The 22,330-nt window shown below is 30.7% G+C and overlaps 1 protein-coding gene across 4 annotated transcripts in view; it reads left to right on the top strand.

Annotated features, from left to right (window-relative positions):
- The window catches only part of EMB (embigin), a 138,978-nt gene extending 118,795 nt beyond the window's left edge, over positions 1 to 20,183 (top strand). For all 4 annotated transcript variants that reach the window (XM_051990596.1, XM_051990601.1, XM_051990605.1 and 1 more), the window contains 7 exons: positions 2,082 to 2,268; positions 2,489 to 2,577; positions 7,269 to 7,396; positions 10,929 to 11,208; positions 11,946 to 11,979; positions 13,326 to 13,418; positions 14,010 to 20,183. In XM_051990596.1, the coding sequence (XP_051846556.1) occupies positions 2,082 to 2,268; positions 2,489 to 2,577; positions 7,269 to 7,396; positions 10,929 to 11,208; positions 11,946 to 11,979; positions 13,326 to 13,404 (797 nt within the window). In that variant the 3' untranslated portion in view covers positions 13,405 to 13,418; positions 14,010 to 20,183. The remainder of the gene's footprint in view (positions 1 to 2,081; positions 2,269 to 2,488; positions 2,578 to 7,268; positions 7,397 to 10,928; positions 11,209 to 11,945; positions 11,980 to 13,325; positions 13,419 to 14,009) is intronic.
- The last annotated feature ends 2,147 nt before the right edge of the window (positions 20,184 to 22,330 follow it).

Below are 22,330 nucleotides of genomic sequence, written 5' to 3'. Positions count from 1 at the left end.
ATGTGATTTTGTACTTAATTTATAGCATTAAATTTAACACAATTATAATTTATGTCATTCAATAATTCATGTAGTCTAGTCTCATTTTCTCACCGGGACAGTAAAATCTTTGAAGGTATTTCCATTTATATCCATGATATAATGCTTAGTATATAGTAAGTGTTCAAAAATTACCTTTGTTGATGTAAGCTTGCTGAGCTCAGATAATTTGATCTTTCAAAAATTAAATTAAATATTTTATTTTTCTAATTACATGCAAAAATATTTTTCATATTTGTTTTTTTTTTTAAATTTTGAATTCCAAATTCTCTCAGTCCCACCCCTCTCTCTTCATTGAGAAGACAAGGAATTTGGTATATGTGACGCATGTGTAGTCATGCAAAACAGTCATGTTGTGAAAGAAAACATAGATAAAATGAAAGTATTTTTAAAAGTTTAAAAATAGTATGCTTTCATCTGCATTCAGGCTATATTTTGTTCTTTTTTCTAGAGGTAGATGGCATTTTCATCATAAAGAAGATAACTTGATTCTTTACATTTTTAAGATTATCCAAACACTAATAGATTTGGCTTCCTTTAAGATACAAATCAAGTGGCAATTCCTATAGGCAGCCTTTACCAATTCACTGTTATTAATATGTTCTTTTTTAAAAAATAACTCTGTATTCTATGTCATACATAGAGAATCCTTCCAAGTGGAAAGTAAACTCCCTGAAAGTAGAAATTTTTTCTCTTCCATAGAGCATTAGATCTTGATATTAATGTTTATTGTATTGAATTGAGACCATAAAGGATGCTTCCAAAAAGGAGCAGGGGATATTTCAGGTGCCCTGGAATATTTAATAGGCATTCAAAACTATTTCTACCTGCACTGTTGATTCATAATTGATCATGATTCATAAAAAATTTTCTTAGTGTTCGATACTTTCTAGATTCCATTATTCTATAATCAAAGACATTCTCCTTTAAAGCATGGAATTCAATTTAGCTTTTTTTGAATTGTATAAGCAATCATTTCAAGCATTTGCCCACAAAGCACTTTAGATTAGCTGTGCATACAGTTTTTAAAACTTTACCCTTGGTTGCTACTCAGGAAAGCATTTTCCCACTTTCTAAATTTTTTAATGTAATTATAAGTGATGAAACCATAAGCTATTGGACAAATGCTATTTGCTGTCTAGCTTTTCTGGCTTTTAACAATAAGGATAGGAATTTCATTTGATGTAGAGAACTCCTAGTTTAGATTACTCTTATTATCCAGTGCAGGGCAGTCCCTTCTCTGAAACTTTGTCTTAAAGAATTTTTTTATAAAATTGAAAAGTTAAGTGACATGCCATAGGTCACACAGTGTTAGAGAAGGAACTTTGAATTCTGCTCTTTCTGCTTTTTAGGGCAGCTTTCTATTCACTAATCTATCCTGACTCTCTTTAACAATAATAATCATAAAAATAAATTTTTACATATGTGTGTACAAGTTTTCTGCTTCAAACTTTATATTATTAAAAAGAGTTCAAATAATAACATATTTTCGGTATACTTAAAGAGTACTTTTCATATATCATCTCATTTGAGCTTCTCAGCTATTCTAATAAAGTGGTTAAAATAGGTATTATTATCCTCATCTTGCAACTGAAAAGTTAAGTAATATTATTGGAATTAATTCAGCAATTCCTTTTGGCTTCTAAAATTTTTTATATTAAAATTTTTATGCTGTTGGATTTATACTTTTGGACCACATTTCAGCAAGTAATTTCAGCAAGTAATGTATTGAACAGCTTCTGTGTGTCAGTCATGATGCTATATATATAAAGGGAAATACAAAACTTACTCTGTCTTCAAAGAACTTAAAATCTAATTGAGAATACAAAGTAATAAGATTATGGCATATGTCTATTCATTTCTATTAACATTAATTTTTTTCTTCAAATTTGAAAAAATAAAGTAAATAAAACAAAAGGTAGAACTCTTGAAAAATTATAAATTTATATTATAAATTTGTAATTATAAAATTATAATTGATATTTTGAAGCTATTACAAATGTTTAATTTTTAATAATTATACTTTATATTTTAATTAATAGAAACATCTGATGAAGTGGTGGAAAAAAATGTGACAATAGGAAACCCTGCTAGCATAGAACTAAGATGTAACTTCAGTACTAGCAGGCATCCACAATTTGTGTATGTATTTTGGAAAAAAGGTAATGATCGGATCAATACAACAAGTAGCGTCAGAGTCTTTGAAAATATTATGCAAGCTTATATCAGGTAAGTGATGCAGAAATTTGACTTTTAAAAAAATTTCTATGTCTATAAGTTAGTTGGACCTTAATTATTTTACTTGTTATTTGAAAATAGTGATTACTTACCTCCTTAATTATTCACTTTATGTTGCTCAAACTTATGTTTTAATCATTGCTTAGATCTTTTAATTTTTCATTCTTGAAAGGTAAAAAGGCATAAAGATAATTATTTAAATTATCTCTAGGTTGATTGTCACTGATAAGGTGCATATGGATAGCTACTCTTGTATTTTTGAAGGGATAAAGGATCGAAAGGGCACATTTCACTTTAAAGGTCAGTACTAAGAAATTAATACCAATATTATGTTCTAGGAATTATAAAACCTCATAGTCTTTTTGGTTTTTAATGAATAAACAACATAGTCAACAGAATATACATAATAAATTTACATATGGCAGACATATATATGTATACACAAATGTTTGTTTACAAATATCTGAGTAAACTATGTTTACACATAGTATTTTTGAATATTCACACATTCATATTTTATTATACACAGACATACATAGGCACACACCATGTTGAATATGAGGGGGCCAGAGTCACAAAATGTTGTGGGGGACTTGAGTTGGAATCTAGATGTCCTAGATTCAAGTTCTATTTTTGACACATCTTGCTATATGACAATGGGTGAGACACTTAGTTTCTTGGTACCCCATAGAATAATCTACCTCTATCCATTAGAGACAAGCTGAATTCTTATATTGATGGAAAGAATCTTCACACCAGTAATTTCTGGGATCTCTCTACCTCCTTCTTTTAAAAAAATAGCATACAATGTAAGAAAATGGTTAGGAATTTGAGATCTTGTCCGTCCATCATCAGTCTTCAATAAATATATTTCTAGAAGCATTAGACCTCATGAAAAATCTGCTGTGTTTACAAAAAGCTTCAAAATGCAAATTTTCACAAACTGCTCATTTGTGAAAATAAGAATGATTTGTCAGAAAGAGGAGAAGTTTCTGAGATATGGAATTTTGTTTGGCAAAATGAAATAATATGAGTAAAGTATTTTCACAGCTAGACCATGATAACAAGAGTACAGCATGGTCCAGATTAGGCTAACTATAAAAAAGTCTTAAATATTAAAAGTTGTGTTTCATTTTCAATTACTTTTTACTTTGAGAGTTTTTTAAAAAAATATTTTTAAAGTTCCCACTTAGTAGTCTACAACTCATTGCTTTTTAGTGATCATGATTAAAGACTGAGCTTTCCCCTTTTCATTTCTTTAATATCCTACCACCTCCACAGTCAGGCTGTTTTCCTCTATTTTATATTTACTTTTAAGTATTCTGATTTGTAGAGTATGTCTCCAAGGACAGAAACTTTTATCTTTTTTTTTCACTTCTTCTACTCTTCTTCTGTCTAGCAGAGTGTTTTTTTTTTCCTTTTCTGTTATTTAGATAGAAACATTTCAATTGGGCTTATTAGTTTTTAATGTGCATTTAACTTTAATGTAACTTTAAGCACACCCTGTATCCTGGAGGTATTTGTAAAGTTAATAAATGTATTCCTTCTAGCACTTCTTTCCTAAGAGAGAATCCTGCCCTACAATTCATTTAAAAAATGAATATTGCCTGAAGAAATAATTAATTTCATCAGAATACAATTTAAAGGCTTCCACAGAACAATTCATATTGCAGTTATTTAATTCTACCTTCAAGGCATAGATATTTTATAAATACTCAATCTTCCTATAATTCCACTCATTATATCTAACTTGTGAGTTCTCTTAAGAAGAGGGCTTACTTTCTTTTTCTGGCTATTGAAGCTTCAGTTTTAGATAGGGCTAAGGAAGTCTCCTACCTGCTAAAGTCAAACACAAATGTATAAGCCTGAATCTAGGAACAATTAAGCAATAATGTCACCACTTTATTCTGTGTGAAAGTAAGAGATGACTTATTACTATGAGATTTTAAAATGGACTCTACATAGCTGATTAGTTTGAAGACAAAAAAGGCTGCTGTCTATTGGTATTTAACTGTCAGGAGGGTATTTGAATGCCAGAAAGAGAATAAGCAAAGCGTACACTCTAAATCTATAACTGCTAATGATTCAGGGTTGATTTTTAGCTCAAAAGATGGTATATAGTTTCTAAATTACGATATTCCCCACTCCCACTCACCCCATACACTGTGCAAAAAAGGGAGCATTGTGACCCAAGATTGCTACACTGCTACTTCTATAAAATTCATCATACTTGCAGATGTTTTGCATACTTGACCTTTAACTATCTAATTTTGTTTCTCAAGAAGAAATTGAAGCATTATTACTTTGACTCAGATTTTCAAGAGAATTTTATTACTAGTACCAATCTATTCACTTGGATCATGAGGTTGTTTCCAGTGATAGTTTGACAGGTTCCCTCCATCTATAGGGCTAATCACTCCTTTTTAGCTGATGGACAGCCAGCTGCAGAAGAAAATTGAGCTGAGCTACACAAATACCTTTGCCAAAAATGGGTCAAGCAATTATATAAAGGAAGTACATCCTTTTCTGTTGCATTGCCATAATGTGTTCTTTTAATTAGAAAAAGATGATTTGAGAGAAATGCTTTTATCACTTGATATAGGAAGCTCTCTCTTGCTTAAAAGTGAACTTTCACAGTGCTTATGAGGTACAGGTTGGTCACATCTGTTTGTCAAAATTAGCCTTTCTTCCTTTTTATTCTCTTGTGCTATGCTGTAGTTTTTACCATGACCATTCTTTTTTTATTGCAATGGATTTGTCAAGGAATGCCTTGATTTGCAAAGATCTCATTTACACTTACATAGGAAAAAGTAGAAAGTTACTACCTATTCCACAGATATCATCAGAATAAGTTTCTTCAGCCAGCTTCTTGTTTAATCTCCCACGTAGTGAATGCTCAAGAAATTTTGATTGACAAATACTTTTTGCTTTATTAGTCTTCTTAGATTTACTATTTTTCAGTTGAACGCTGTAGTGGAAGAGCACTGGATCTATAGGCAAAGGGCCTTCATTGGAGTCCTGGTCCCTCATTTACTACCTGTATGATCTCGAGAAAATCACTTAGCTTCTGTGACCCTCAGCTTCCTCAAATCCAAAATTAGAATGTTGGACTATGGGGCCTTAGAGGTCTCTTATAAATAAATTCTTTTTGTTGTTCCTTGAACTAAAAATGCAAGCTCAGCATTCAGTTCTATAGTCCCTGGTCTTTGCCAATGTGATTTTCTTTCATCCTTTTGCATCAGAATCTTCAAAATGATGGATATGTAGTTTGTCATTTCTACATTAAATGTAATGTTCTATGACACACAGCAAGTTGCTCTAGATGCCCCTCCTCTCTAGCTAGATAAACATTGTGAAGAGAGAAATGATAAAGTTCTTCCTACCCTAAACATTACTTATTTTATTTCACTTTGTGACTAGACCCACCAGCTTCTTTCTTTTAATATAAATCTTGTCAGATACTACTGTGTGTGTGTGTGTGTGTGTGTGTGTGTGTGTGTGTGTGTGTGTGTAGAATCCTTAAAATCACAGCTGTATAGTTATGGACAGAGTCATATTCACCGACTTAGCTGGTTTTGTATCACTACCCCCTTTCTTATGGGTATGCTTTAAAATTAGTACAAGCCACTATAAGAATCTCATCTTAGTATAATACATAAATATAGACACACTGGAAAGACCTTATAATAATCAGATAATCAGATTTCACAGAACCATTCTGATCTCATCTGGCTAGTTACTCTCCATAGAGTGGTATGCTGGAGTTAGTTTGTATAGTCTATTGAGAACAATCATTTACATTTCCAGTGTGATGATTTACAACTCAGAAGTAGACAAAAGCTACAAATTCAGGCTTGACTTATCATTTTGCTGATTGGAATTTTGAAAGGAAATAATAAGGAATAATGGAAATCAAAGATAAAAATGTTTTCTGCATCTTCTCCATCCTTATTCCAAGACAATTATCAAACATTTATTCCAGCACATTCCTATCTCCATCTTATTAATAAATAGCTTTGAAGTAGTAAGATGGATTTAGAAATCATGATCTGATCATTAAAGTCTGGTCATTTTGAACAAATTCTTTTTTTTTCTTTTTTGGAGGCAATTGGGGTTAAGTGACTTACTCAGGGACATACAGCTAGTACATATTAAATGTCTGAGGCCAATACTCTATATACAACACCATTCAGCTGCCCTTGAACAAATTATTTTAATGTCAAAACTCTAGAGTCTACACTTTCTTTTTTTCAAATTTTTCTGTATAATTAACTTGATGCGGACAAGCATTTATCTATAAAAAGATCAGAAAGAAAAGGAGTGCTTTTATTTTGGTATATTTCAACTTGAATCCAGTACTACTGACACTGACCTACTTGTCTGTGTGCCCTTTTGAACTACCATTTTTTTTTCTTTTCTGTGTATTTTTGATCATTCGCTTATGATCTTTCCCCTTATTTCTTCCTCTTTTAAGTATTTTGTCATTTCCCTTCTACTTTTTCCTCCAAATAAACAACTTATGTTGTAAGAAGTAAATAGTTACATTCTTACAGAAGATATTCATGTATTCAATATTTATAAATGTATGCCTCATTCTGTGTCATCATCTCTTTGTTACAAGGCAGGAAGCTTGATTTACCATCAGTATTCTAGAGTAATAATTGGCCACTTCTTTAGTCATTGTTCTTAAATTGCCATTGCTTTTTTTATATTAATGCACGCTAATGCTGATTCAAAATTGTTCTACACCATTCTTTCTTGATGAGATTTATATTAGAACTTGCTACATTAAAAAGTAAATGTAGATGAGCATTTTGTTCTTCTGAAATTGTTTAAGTATAGGGAACCAACTAGCAAATAATACCATATTACACGTCATTAATCATTTAGGAACATGAGAGAACTTTTTTAGAAAATATTTAAAATGCCAATTTGTATTTTATTTAAACTTTTTTTTTCACTAATCGTACATTTCTCCTAATTTTCCTTAGTTCCTGAAATTTATACAAAAGAAAAGCCATTGGTGAATTATGAACGGGACTCTGTTGTCTTGAGTTGTAACAGTGAAAAATTTGTTGCTTTGCAGTGGTTCTGGTATGCTAGTAATGGAAGTGAAAAGGTAGGATTTAATTTTTCCGATCAAAATAAAAAAATAAGTGAAAGTTTTTTTTTTTATTGCATCTTTACCAAGATCCTAGATCTATTTAAATTTCTGAGCTCCATGTTCTTCTCTGAGTTAATATTCTTAGAAAAAACAAATAGCATCAGTGATAAATATATTGTCATCTGCATCGTCAGAGTTCAGAAATCATTTCTTATAAGACATAAAACTGACTTGAAAAGAAAATGTAATTTATTCAATCTTTTTTGAGAAGGCGGCATAATTCATTAACATTTTGCATATTTAATTGATGATCTGGAGAAATATATCCTTGAGGAAAGATATCTTACTCATTAGCATCTTGTGTTATTACCTGGAAAGTTGATTAAAGCTGCATGCATATTAGAGAAAGAGTTATCTTCTAAATCCCAACTTCTTAAATTGTAGTTTGTGATTGTGATTTTTTTATTAATAAATGTTTGATTTGTATACTTGTTTTACATAGCTATATATCTGAGTCACATAAAAATCCCACATAAAAGGGATTGTGAGTGGGAAAGGTTTAAGAAGCTCCTCTCTAAATCAGGTAGATCTGTGTTCAAATCCTTTTTGTGACATATACTGGCTTTGGGAGGTTAGACAAATTACTTCATTTCTGACTGCTTTAGCTAGAGTGGTGTCAGATATTTATTGATAGAAAGGATTTCCTGACAGCAAATACAAAATCACAGTAAAAAAATGAATAAAAAAAAACCTAAATGGAAAGAAATCTGCCATTCTTTTTCCTATCCCTTTTTCACCTACCATTATAATTTAGAAGGAAGAGATAAGAAAATACTAGTATGTCTATGCATTATGCTAAGTCTCCTACAAATATTACCTCTTATGATTCATAACAACTTTGGGAGATAGGTAGTATTATTAACTTCACTTTACTAAAGAAGAAACTGAAGGAAACAGGTGAGGTAACTTGGCAAGATAACAGCTAGTATATGTCTGAGATTTTAACTAAGATCTTTTTGACATCATATCCAGCACTCTACTACATCAATTAGTTGTCTCAAATTCAGATTGGTTAATTAAAAAAAAGTCAGTTTTTCCTAAATTGTTTTTATTTTAATCTGTGCATGCAGTTTTTTTTTTGTTTTAAATTCAAATGTTTAGGTTTTTGTAGCTAAATAAGACAACATAGTCTACTATTGGCAGGTGGCCAAGGAAAGCTAAAGAATGTCAATTTCTAGTAATCTAGAAGAGTGGATTTGTCCAATCATTGACTATAAAGACATAGCTAATCAATAATGCTCATCAAAGCCTCTCCACATTGTTTAATAAGGGCAGTAAAATACGTCACTATTGTATTCTCTCTCTTCTACTGCTGTAATACACTCCTAATGAAGAGAGAAAATAAATTCCTGACAAAGGCAAGCTGCTGTCAGGTAATAATGCTGGCATGCAGCTGTGATGGGCTTTCAAATCTGATAGGACATTCCAACCAAGTCAATCAAGACAGATTTTGCTTTAGCTTTTGAGGGCAGAGGGATGGGAGTCCATTCTTATAGAACAGACAGTTCTCAGTGCCACTTTGGAGCCAATGAATATTGTGATGGAGTGCTTTAGAAGGATGGATCCTTTGATAACATTCAGGTTGTGAGTTGATGGGATCATATCTCCTTGTCTTTGTTGCTAATACAACAAAGAGAAAAGAAATAACCATCAAATATATATATATCAGACAGCTTTAATTTGAAGAAGTTTTAAACTGTTAATGATCCAGCTCCCACATATTTGTATACATGATAGGAAAGAGTAGTAGACAGTGCCTGGTTTCTACTTTATACTAATGAAATGCTTGTTGATTGAATGTAATATGAAGAATTATATAAAGCTATTTTATTGTATTTTTAATACAATAAATATATACTCATATTTCTCTCTGGTCCCAGAACCTCTTGAAGAGGTCTCTAGATGATTGGTGGCTGACAGGAGGCCTTGAGTTTGGATAACCTGTTTACAGATAATAAAGAGCAGGCCACTAGACCTTACTTGAATCTTAGAAATAGTTTTAATTTATGTGTGTGTGTGTGTGTGTGTGTGTGTGTGCATGTGTGTGTGTGTGTTAGTCATGGGAATTCAGTTAATAAACTGATTTTTGTTATGTTGAATAATAGTCCTAGATAATATTTGAATTTGAGAAATCTTGAAAAACTTAAGAATATAGGGAATATTGAGAATTTCTACCCCATTCAAAAAATCCAGATAAAGAAAAGAGCCAAATTTAAGTGTACAGCTGTATATCATTGCTTAAGATGACATCCCATCTTCATTCTATTCTTTCTCCAACAGTGAGAGATAAAGCAGTCTTATTTAAGTCTTCTCTTCTAAAGGCATGCTTTAGAACAGGGCTTCTTAGACTTTTTTCACACATGATCCCGTTTTGCCCAAGAACTTTTTATGTGAATCTTTGTACATAAAATAGGTATATAAACCAGACATTTACTGATAACAAATTATAATTTTGTGACCCTCATATTCAATTATGTGAATCTGCATGGGATTACAACCCACAGTTTAAAAAGTTGGGTTAAAGTAAGACTTCCTTTACTGACAACCAATTTTCAGATGCTGCTCTTATATTCTAGGGGCACTTTTTTGTATTTTAAAATTCTGATTCTGATTCTGAATTCTAGCTCTGACATATTCATTTCTCCATAATGATTATGGGCTCATGGATTTAAAGATTGTCTAGTTTCAGAGGTTTTTAATGTGTGGTCCTTGAAGTTTACATATATAGATATAGAGACAGATGTATATGCATGTGTATGTATATCTAGACTTCAACATAATTATTTTTCTTTGTAATGTTTTGTTCTAGCCATTTAATCTTTATTCTGAGAAGGGATCCATAGGCTTCATCAGTCTAGTGAAGATATCTATGATAAAAATTAGATTAAGAATCCCAAATTTTTTCCTGACATATTTTTCTTAAGAATATCTAGCCTAAATAGTTCACAAATATAGAAATATTTTATGAAAGATAGTGTGACATAATTGATAAAGTGCTGGATTTGGAGTCAGGAAAATTTTTCTAATATTGATTAAGTCACTTAACTCTTTTAAAAATTCATTTATTTATTTATTTATATTATTATAGCTTTTTATTTACAAGTTATATGCATGGGTAATTTTACAGCATTGACAGTTTCCAAACTTTTTGTTCCAATTTTTCCCCTCCTTCCCCCCATGTCCTCCCCCCGATGGCAGGTTGACCAATACATGTTAAATTTGTTAAAGTATAAATTAAATACAATATAAGTACACGTCCTAACAGTTATTTTGCTGTACAAAGTCACTTAATTCTTAAAGATCCAGACTAGTCTCTAAGCTAATAAACTAACCTAAAAAGTGAGTGCTAGTTTACTTTAGTGGAAGTTCTCCATTAAAAATCCCTTCTCAGATGAAATCATAGGTCCAATTTAAAAACAATCAACAAAATCAAAAATTCTACCCACATATTTCTTATACATGTGATTTGAATATTTCCTCATCTTAGGTTCCCATTGACCTTACGATGAAAAACAAGTATGAAATTCTACCATCCAAATATAATGAAACAAAACTAAAGATAAAGCATCTCCAAACAACAGACAGTGGACCATACTGGTGTCGTGCAATATTCCTCCTAGGAGAGAGTGAAGGAAAACAGAACCTCAGAGTGCTAACCTTCCTAGTGCCACTCAAACCATTTCTTGCAGTAATTGCTGAAGTTATAATTTTAGTAACTGGTATTTTTCTCTATGAAATGTACACCAAAAGGAAACAGCTACCCTCAGGTAGGAATGTTATTCTGATATATTTCATTATGACTCATCAGTGCACAGTAAAGTTTCAAAAGTTTTGATCATTATGCACATTAATAACTTTATATTCTGTACTAGTATGTACATACACACACACACATACACACACACACTCTACCAACATATATGTATACAGAATACTGGTATTCCATACTAGTAAAGTTGGAGCTCTTAATCCATTTTCTGTCTTTTATCCTGCTGAGATGTCTAAATGTTATAGATTATTTTCTATTTTTACTTGACTTGACTGTTCCCTAAGTAAGCCATATACTTTGTACTTAAAATTTTAAAAATATATTCAATAGAATATGCCAATGAATTCTGTGATGATCCTTCACATGATATTGCAGAATAAGAACAGTCATTTTTAATCTATTTAAGTTGCATATTTGTAATTAAGTAAAAGACTTATCAAGAATCAAGAATATGTCAATTTTACTTTTTAATATAGAATATATACACAAACTTAAATAGTATAGGAGAAACAAAATTTTATATATCAAGCGTTGTGAATACCACTTAATTTCTTTTCATTGGAAAATTGTAAAACATCATATAATACCATTAATTTATTTATAAATTGAAAAATTATATGCTAATCAGTTCTCACATTCTCTGGGGAAATCCATTTATAGAAAACTGATCATATATGATCCTTAAAAAACAATAAAATAATCCTAAGATTTAAATTGTCTTTTTTTTTAACACAGAAAGTGGAAATAATTTTGAACAAGGTGAACAACTGTAAGTATTAATATTAAATTACATGAAATGATGTAGTTGAGAAAAAAGCAAACATTTGATGTGATTGCTACATTGCTAGATACCCTTCCTCCAAAGACTGACCAACAAATGATGAAATTATTGGCCAGTGCAATTCATGAAACAAGAACAGAATTATGGGTCCAAGTATTTATTTGTTTTACTCTTTTTCTTAGTAAACAAAGGAATTCTCATAATTTTCATATATGATGGTTCAATTTTTACTTTATAAATACTTAGTTAATATAAACAGAAGCTCCATGATTTTTCCAAAATTGTTATATCAAAGTATCTAAGAACCCAGAAAAAAACCACAAATTTGAATCTTTCTTTTGAAAATAATTCAGATTATGAAAGTTAAATTGATATAAGTTTTCTGTTTTATTCAGTGCTTATTTTAGTGAAGAAATAATGAAATCTGTAGATATTAAGTTCATATTGGTCATTCGTACCATTATAGTATAATACCAATTAGTACCATTATGAATTTTTAGAGCTTATACCAAAAATATATCTTCACAACATTAAAATGTCTAGTTGATTCAATCAATTCAGAAGATATGTACATTCACTTTAGATTTAGTTTACTTAATTCCAGATTATTATATTAATTATGACCAATGTCTCATCATGTAGATAGTCTTAAGAAACTCAGGACTCTTCCATAACCCAGAGTAGAGGTGAGATTAAGAGTTTCCTGATAATCTCTTTTTCTTTTTTATTTTGTCAATATCAGCTTTAAAAGATATAATTTCCACTTGTAGGCATGCTCTGGCCTTTGAAGTCAGTGTGTTTCACTTCAGAAATGGGGCTATTAAACTTTTTGGAATAACCCTTAATATATCTCTTGGTTTCTCCATTGATTTTCCCACAACATATTTCTTTCTTATCAAAATCTGATCTGTACATAATTGAAAAATAATTCTGTCTTCCAGTTTGAGTCTAAGAAGGTCGTTGAGGACAACTTTTCTATGTGCTTTATGGCTTTTCATTAAATACCACCAAGCTATTCAGTAGATGGAGATAAAGCTTTGTGATTCATTTAGCCAAATGAATTGCTGGGAAGGCCATCCTTCTTAAATTGATCACCACTATAAATTTAGCCAATCTTGTCTTTAGTCAACAGAATGTCACTAAATCATTACATAAAGCTTTTCTAGGTTAGGGTCATGGACCACCTTCATTTCATGGTAGAAATAGGTAGTTTTTGGAGGACTCAATTATGCTTTGATGCTATCTGTATAATATTAAATAATATCCTGATACAGATTATTTAGAGAAAGCATATGATAACCATCTGAATTTTTTAAAATTTACATTTCATGCAGAAAGTCAGAAGATCACAATGGAGTACAGAAGAATAAGCAAAAAACTAGGTACAGAAAGAGTGAAGTCAATGTGAATTAATGCTCCAATTAAAGGTAAAATTAACTTCTATCAATAGCATGTATGTACACATTTTTCTTGTTTCATAAAAAGACCTAAACAATTTTATATATTTTTTATTTTTGACACAAATTATATAGAACATGAATTTTAGTCAAAATTAAAATAAATATGATGTCTATTTCCATAGAAGTGCATGTAGTTCTGCCAGAAAAGTGAATCATGTTAACATTGCTGATTTTGTTTTGCATTTCCCCCACTTTGATCTCATTCTATTTTTTATTACTGCTTTTTCAGCCTGTGATACATTCATATCCTCTGTAATATAAGCTCCTTACTCTTCTTCATCTTTTTGTGTTGGAGGAATAGATAAATTGATTCTGACAATATTTTTTCACCAATTTTGCTCCATTTCCGTTTTTGATTATATTCTGCTTATATATTTTTTTTCTATATAGCAATGTTTTTTTTTTTTTTAATTTAGTCTAGAGACTTCATTTGAAACAATTTTTGAGTTCCACCTTCCTCTAGCACTGTATCATCAATGCTATAGAATCATGGTAGTAATGTTCCTTGTCAAATAAAATGTAATATTAATCATATTTAAAATGTTTTATTTAATTCAGGAAGTTTCAAGCCAAGAAAAGAAAAACCATTTGATAATGAAGAATCCTGGAAAGCTGTGTTCATAGTTGCACATTTCAAGATTATTTATGCTTTCTCTTAAGGGTATATGGCTTTTCTTGTTGCTTTAAAGAATGAAATACCTTGCAACAAAAACATGATACCATTCTTGTGCTTGAGAAATTACTTCATAAATGCTGTATACTTATTCCAGGGTTGCAGGTATATTTTCATGCTGTGATTATTTCACAATATTAGTGAAAACAAAAGTATTGTTACTATTTGAATATGCAGATGCTAACACTTTCTTTTCTGTAAAATGATGCTCATCAGGGTTTCCCCTAGTGTTATGAAGATATTACCTTTACATTAGTCTTTAATGAACATGCAAAACAGATACCAGCAAAAAGCCTTAATAGATTACTTGTGCATTAAAAAAAAAAAAGAATCACAACAACCAAAGATATCATTAAAGGTAAAACTTTTGCCATGTGTCTTAATAAAATATTGAAATATTTTGAAGGGGTAACAAAATGTAAGATGGAAAAATGATAATTTAAAGGATCATTGTTAGTGAAAAGGTATTTTATTAAGTTGAGAAAGGCGGCATATCATAGTGGCTAGAGAATTGGCCTTGAATCCAGGAAGATTAGGATTCAATTTCTTTGCCTGACAACTAATGGCTCTGCAAATTACTCATCTTCTCAGAAGTCTAGGCAACTTTTAAAATTCTTAAATTGCATAGAAAATGCCAATGTTTATTGGTAGAGAGAGTTTCCTTAATACACTCTATACCAGTGACATCACAATTTTTAGTTCTTATCCCCATCCCTAATTGGGAAAGCAGTGCCTTCTTTCTTTGTCAAAGATGTGCATTATTTCCCGTTAAAATAACCTTTTACCTATGACTTTTAGTACAATGAAGCATGAAAACAATTTTATTATATCATTTGATTAGATTCATAACTTATAACCCTTACACCAAGATCAATTTGTCATTTCCTTTTCTCTTACCTTCTCATATTAAGGCCATCTTGCTCCCTAGTTTTAGTGTGGGGCTATTTAAAATGTGAAGACAATCATTTAGGACTAGTGGAGATTTCCAGAGATTTAATTCTTCACATATGGCTACCCAACACTGAGTTTTTTTTTCTTTTATTATGTAGCATTACTATTAGAGATGGCTTGTCCTATATGTGATATGTGGAGATGATTGTTCCTATATATCTTTTAACATTTATTCTGGGATTTCCCCCTAGACCTTACTCCAGAGAACTGAACACATTGGCTTTACCAAAGCTCCTTAAACTGTGGGCCACAATCCTATGTGTGTGTAACTGAATGTGGGAATTGTGAAATTATGATTTATTATTAGTAAATGTTTGATTTATATACCTATATACCCTGGGTTGTATAAAAATTTCTTAGGCAAAGAGATTCCTTTAAATGACAGAAGTTATGATATCCTGAATGAACTGGAATAATTTTAGGACATAGTTTATTTCTTGTCATAGTTAGAATGAGTTGTTGTTTAAAAGTGCTTCCTAAAAGAAAAAAGAACAAACTTTTTGTCATTTTTTTTTGGTTGGTTAAAATGCTTTTGTTGAAGATACTGTTGATGTATATATAAATGTCCAAATATTGTTTATTTCATTTACTTCAAATCAATTGGGATATGAATTCATGTGATGTTTTTAATAACTATTTTTGATTTAAATATCAAAGTCATATTATAAGTAATATTTTATTTTGCTTAGTTTTGTATCTTATATATCCAATGAATTTTGAGAACAATAAAAATTGATTTCTCTCTTTTTTAATATATTATGGTTAAAATAGTACTATGAACTTTATATCAAGACAGTTTGAATTTTCTTGTGTGATTTAGCCTTGATTATTCTGAAAACTAAAATAATTCTCCAGAGAGTCTTTTCATCAATTAGTCACTCAGGAACCATTTTTAAATGACTACTATCTTCTTGGTAAGTAGCCTGAATCTATTAAATAGCAGAAGACTTGTTCTGATTTAGCTTGTTTAACCCCAGATGTATGAACATTAATAAATTTCATCTATTCCTGAGAAGATAGTTAACATAGTTAACATGATAAAAAAAAAAAGAATGTAAGAAATGTAGTTAACTTTGACTTTGTTATGGCCATGATGCTCATTGCGTTTTCTCAGTTGTGCTTTCTGCAGTGTTGGTGAGAGCAAACGGTGGATGATAGTGGAGAAGTACACATTGGTATTATTAATGATTCTTTTCTAGCATTGTAGAATGAGAGAGATGGTAGCAGACCTGGATAGTATTACCTGACTTGAGTTTCAAGTTGCTCAGGCACTGTATACTAGCTTGAAAATGTATCTACATGTTGCTTTGGGTGACTTCAATAGGCAAAAATTACTTTAGGGAAATGTTAGCCAAAAAATTAATATAGTTTGTGTCTCATTGCTGCCTTACTAAGTGCTAATGTTTCTTTAAAATGAGAATGTAGCATATGACCATTACTTAAATGCAACTCAAGGAAGGCATTTTTAAGTAAGAATGGTGCCAATATTTCTGAGGTACCCTAGGTTTTGCAAGGCATTTTCTTTACAATATCCCCATGTAGTCAAAGAACAACAATTATTATCCCTATTTTCAGATGAAAAATTGAGGCTCTGAGATTTCCCCATTATATAGTGACTCAGGTAGGATTTGAAGCCAAGTCTCATTCATAGTATTATCCTTGATAACACTCATACTGAGGCAAAAATCTTCTATAATTATGTTTAAAGATCTTGGATATTTGACATTCTTGTGCCTCACCCTAGCAGTATTGCTATAGTAGAAGAAAATTACACAATTCAGAAATTATGCAAACATACAAGTCCAATGATTAATTATAGAATAAAAAAGGAAATGATGATGTTGACTTAGAATTCAAATTGTGAAAATTATTAAGAAATACACATAGAAGTGATCATCATTTATTTTAAAAAATTTAAAAATTTAAAATATTGATATTAGTGGACAATCAAAGAAATTGTGACAGTAGTGCTGATTCTATGTTTGTTAAGTGCAGTCATTTTCTTTACAGATGAGTACTGTTAAATGAAAGTGCCACCTCTAAATGATGCTATATTCCCCTAATCTTCAACCTCCCAGCTAAAGTCTTTGTATTTATGTTGTTTGGAAGTATCTCAAGTCTGAATAGATTTAGAAATGTTGCTTCCAGCATTACTGATCAATTAGATCAGTTCTGTTTGAACAACCTATCGTTTATTTCATAGGGAAAGCTCAGGCAAGTAGCTGTTTGATTGAATAAACCAGTCTATTAAATCTAAGTAAGTGATGTGTTTAGTAGTCCTGACAAGACATAGTTTGAAACATTTTTATCTTGGCAAGTTAATAATTGATAAATTCTCAAATATTCACACTATACTTTCACTTTACTCATTTACTCCCATGTATTTAGTGTGAAATAATTTTCAAGGATGAAAATTTGCTATTTCATAGTAGCCTAAAATATTCATATAGTAAATTGATTTTTTTAAGTAGCATTGCTTACTATAACTTTTTCCTCCTCCTGGAAAAAAACTTTGTTGATAAGTACATGGATCAATAGAATATATTCTATGAATAATAAAGTGAAGGTACACCTTTTCCAGAGTCTTCCTAGAGGTTACATTTTACAAGAAAACAGAAATGATCTTAGCCAAACTCATGCACATGCTAAATAGATTGACTAATGAGGGACTGAGCTAGCCAAGTGATTCTAGTGCCTAAGCTGCTCCATAATGTAGTTATACACTTGGGAAAAATACATTAAATTTGTCATGCTAACAGTGTACTGTCTCAGTGTAATAAATAAAGCCTCATTAAGTTTGTCAGTAGCATGCTTCCTAAAATATCTAAAGGCATTACTTTTCAGGGTAATGTACAAATTCAATGGAAAGTCATTGATTTCACTTAATTGGTAGGAAATTCTGTCTGAATTAGAGAAAAGTCTGAACTACAGAATAGTTTCAAAGAGAAACGTTGGTTGTACCATTTATAACAATGAGCACATAATGAAAATTAGTGGTAAACAGAACTCCTGCAGACTTTCTTTAATGACCAACTGAGAAATCTTCTTGATTTGTCCTTTTTATGTATGGATAGTTCTAAAATGGTTGGGATATCTTATTATCCTATTATCCTTTCCTAAGTCTCTAATCTCTTCATTTATTTCAGAATCCCACTTTTTCCCTTACAGACAATGCAAACATTAGCATCAGGCTGTCTCATGTTTTAATTCTCACAAATTCCCAATTGGGCTCAATTAGTGAGACTTGTGTATTTATGTACCCTAGTATTGCATATTCAAATAGGTATTGTCATGATCAATTGTGCTTGGTTCTTGCCTTGAAAGACAATACAGATGGCAAGTTTTGAAAATTTGAACTCAAAGGAACTTCAAAGGAAAGGAAAGTATAAATTAGCAGAATTTTCTGTTCTTGGCCAAGTTTATTAAAAATATGAATAAGACAACCAATTATCAACTCCCTCAGCAGTTTCTCTGGCTCTTCATTTCAGTCACTTGTATGGATTTCTACTTAGGTATTTATCATTCAGCTATCTTGTATTTATTTATAGGACAAAGATTCTATTTTTCATTAAATAAGCAAGCAAAAAAACACATCTCAAAATGGAAGTAGGCACAGATACTTTAATATTTACATGAGATAGTATCTTGTGTAGGGTAGCAGTACAATAAGCATTTCAAATGAGTTGGAGTTGGAAGGATGCAAAGAGATCAAGATCAGCCCTTTCATTTTATAGTTGGTAAAAGTGAAGGCAGAAGGAGATGAAGTCATTTACACGAGATCACAGAAAACAATTAGCTGAGCCAGAATTAGAACTAGCATTCTCTTACTTTCAAATTCAGTACAATACCCTTCTAGAATGAATAAGTTTTTCTGTGACCATTCAACTATGAAATGACTACCGCTTATCATTTTTGTGACCATAAGTCATATGACTTTTTGGGCACTCAGTTTCCTAGCCTGTAAAGTAAGGTTATTGTAGCTCTAAATCCATGACCCTATTGTTTTAAAGAATTAAAGTTATCAAGTCACTATATGTTTTTCCCCCTTTGGTTATAATGAAACAATTGTCAATACAAGCATTTTTCTGCTTTTAACAATGACTAAGAGATCCACCCTTAACAGCTATTTTTTAAAGTGGCTAATTACTAGAATATTATTGACAAATGTGGCTGTTACCGAGCTTGTGGATTTTTGTTTAGCAACTTAAATATAAAATAACAAGATAAATTGGGGTGGGGAATCAAACCAACATATGAATATCCATTTTAGGAGTATTAAGTTTTATAAATAATAATATTTGCAAGACACATTGTAGACATGGCAGGTCATCTCAATATTGTCATGTCTCTGTGGAATGGAAACAGTCTGAAATACCTTAGAGAATGATTTAACACTTAAAAATTTTCTTGCCTGGTCTTGGGAGACATTATGCAAAACAAATAGCCAGATACAGCTCCTTCTAATACTCTGTATAACCAACTAAATAGCTGATTTTGATGCTTTTCTATGGATAATAAAAAAAATTAAGTCTGCTACTATATAAGATACAAGTTTTTGTTTAATTCTTTGCTTAACAAGTCAAAACTTGTTTAATCAAGTCAAAGATTACTAAAGGAAACATAATTTTAAAAATTATCTTTAGCAAATCACAAGATGAGGACTCAGTTCTTCCTACATCTAAGTCAAAGGGAAAAAATTTCCATTAGCAATATGTTAAAGCACTAATAAAAACAGTTGTTTAATATATTATCTATTATTTTCAATACTTGTAATTATTTTACAATTATGGAAATTAAGATGTTTCCTCAAATATGAAACAGTTCAGGATAATTGTTTTATTTTTTCTCATTATCCTCAAGAACACATATAATTGCTCATAAATGCCTTACTGTATTTTATAAAGAGTACAGAATGTATCAGTTTCAAAATGTTTATCTGTTTCAGAATGAATGAATGCAACAGAAACTAGGGATCTATTGTGTGAAATTTAAATTTGTGAATTGGAGTCTGTTCATTTTTTAAAAAATGTTTCATTCTTTATAAATGCTAAACTGTGAATGTATTAATCCAATGGCAAACTATAAATATATTTTCTTTTGCTTTATAAGTCATGTGTCTTGTAATTTCTTTTACATACAAATACATTCTAATTTCTTTCAATTTGTCCCTACACACATTTATTCATTGAATTTATTTAATTGGTGTAAAATTTACTCATAAATAGTGAGATATTCTTCATGAGTAAGCTACCTAGAAATAGAATAATAATTGCAAAATTAATGATGCATAATTATCTTCATGGATTTGATGGAAGGAATTGTAAAACTATTTGGAGATTTTAAAAATTGCTAAAATTGCATATTTTAGGGAATCTTCTTTAAGCATCTACATAGACATGTTGTTGGTAACCATCTATGAAAATTATTAACAGAAATTGGTCTTGGTCTTACATTTTACCCTATTTTAATTTATTTTTATGTTTAAGCTTATAAAAATATTTTTAAAACAGGATGATTTTATACTAAGTGAATTTTTTATTTATTAGTTATTTTTGTATGTGATTGAGATTTTTTAATAAAAGAAAAAAAAACAATATGCATTGCTTAGAAACCATTTTCTTTGTTATTTCTATCTTATTCTATCATATTTCTAGCTTATCCAAACATCTGAATGGATGTCATGAAACAAAACATTTTATTTATCCCTGAAAGAGTGAGACTGTTGAAATATGTACAACATCATAACATAACTTCCTAGAAAAATTGTGTAATTGGTCCTACACCCTAGGGATGATAATTGATGAACTCTTGATCAAATTTTTCACTCAGACATTCACATTTCTCTCATGATATATATTAGTTGGCCTAGAATCAAGGTGATTTATTCTCTTATTAGGAGAAAATCTTTTCCAGGTGGTGATATAGACTTCATCAACAAAAGATTAACTTTATAAGCAAACAAAATAGTTCATTCCAAAGACACTTTTAAGTATTTCTGATTACAAAGGAAAAAAGGGCATAACCTAGTTGTTTCATTGATCAATCCACAGAGCTCAGGCTAATGAGTATTTATCTTCTGAAGTCCTATTTTCCAAATTATTTGGTTGTCTCTCTTCAATAAATTAGCCAACAATGGGAAAATCTTGACTTAGCTTGTGTCTACTTGTCTGTCAAAAACTTTTTTTGGAAAAAAATTTTTGGGATGTTTGGGAACTTAGTAATATTTTAAAGTTTTCAAAAATAAGTAAACCTTAAATGGAAGACATGGACAAAGTAATTTATTAGAGGAAGGCACAATTGTATGCAGAGGGCAGTTTTTTTTTTTTAAACTTTATATTCCACAAGGAAAGGTGGAATAGTGAAAGTAGAGTAGGATGGAGAACAGAAGAGAAGAGAGTCTGGTAAATACTGGCTAGTGGTATCTGAAAAATAAAACTTAAAACTAAAAAATATGTAGCCAAGGTCTCAGAATTTGTAAAGATTTTGAGAAGATTCCAGGAGAAGTAGATTGTTGTGCCCTTCATAGTAGCAAGGGTAACTAATTACTTGATTACCCTTAATTAAGAATTGGAAACTGGGATGTGTGTTTTGAAGCCATTCAATTACATGCCTGCTTTTTCTTGATCAGAATCTTGAGGTATGCTGGCCAGTCCTCAAACCAGTTTTACTCTTAAGATACTGGTACTCAAATATTCCCTAAATTACAAAAGATGGATATGATTTTTGAAAGATAGGTTTACTTTAAAAGTGATTACTGTTTAAAAACAAAACAAAACATTAAAAACTAACAACGAGGTAAACCAAAATAACTTGAGGTTTCAAATTTATAGTAAATTAGCAAAGGCATCAAAAAGAAGAATTATTCTGTGTTGGAGGGATTGTGAGAAGGTAGACATACTAACAGCCCATTAGTAGAGTTGTGAAATTAGTCCAACCATTCTTGATTGCTTTTCTATTGAGGGGTTATACTGGTAAATGTATATGCCAAAAAGCTCAAAAATGGAAGTATCTAATGTGTACCCAAGTAGTCATGATAACATTTTCTGTAGTAGCATGGAACTAAAAAGAATGAATGCTTGTTGACTGGGAAATTATTTATCAAATTGTGGCTCTTAAGTATAATGGAATATTGTACTATGTAAACAAATGAATATGAAGAATACAGTGAAATATTAGAAGTTTTGAGCAAAGGTAAAATACAACAAAGCCAGAACAAAATTGTACACAATGATTACAAGATAAATAGGAAGAGGCA

This window comes from Antechinus flavipes, chromosome 1, assembly GCF_016432865.1.
Source record: "Antechinus flavipes isolate AdamAnt ecotype Samford, QLD, Australia chromosome 1, AdamAnt_v2, whole genome shotgun sequence".
NCBI lineage: Eukaryota > Metazoa > Chordata > Mammalia > Dasyuromorphia > Dasyuridae > Antechinus > Antechinus flavipes.
Note: the sequence above shows the minus strand (reverse complement) of the source record. Positions and strands in the feature narration are given on the sequence as shown.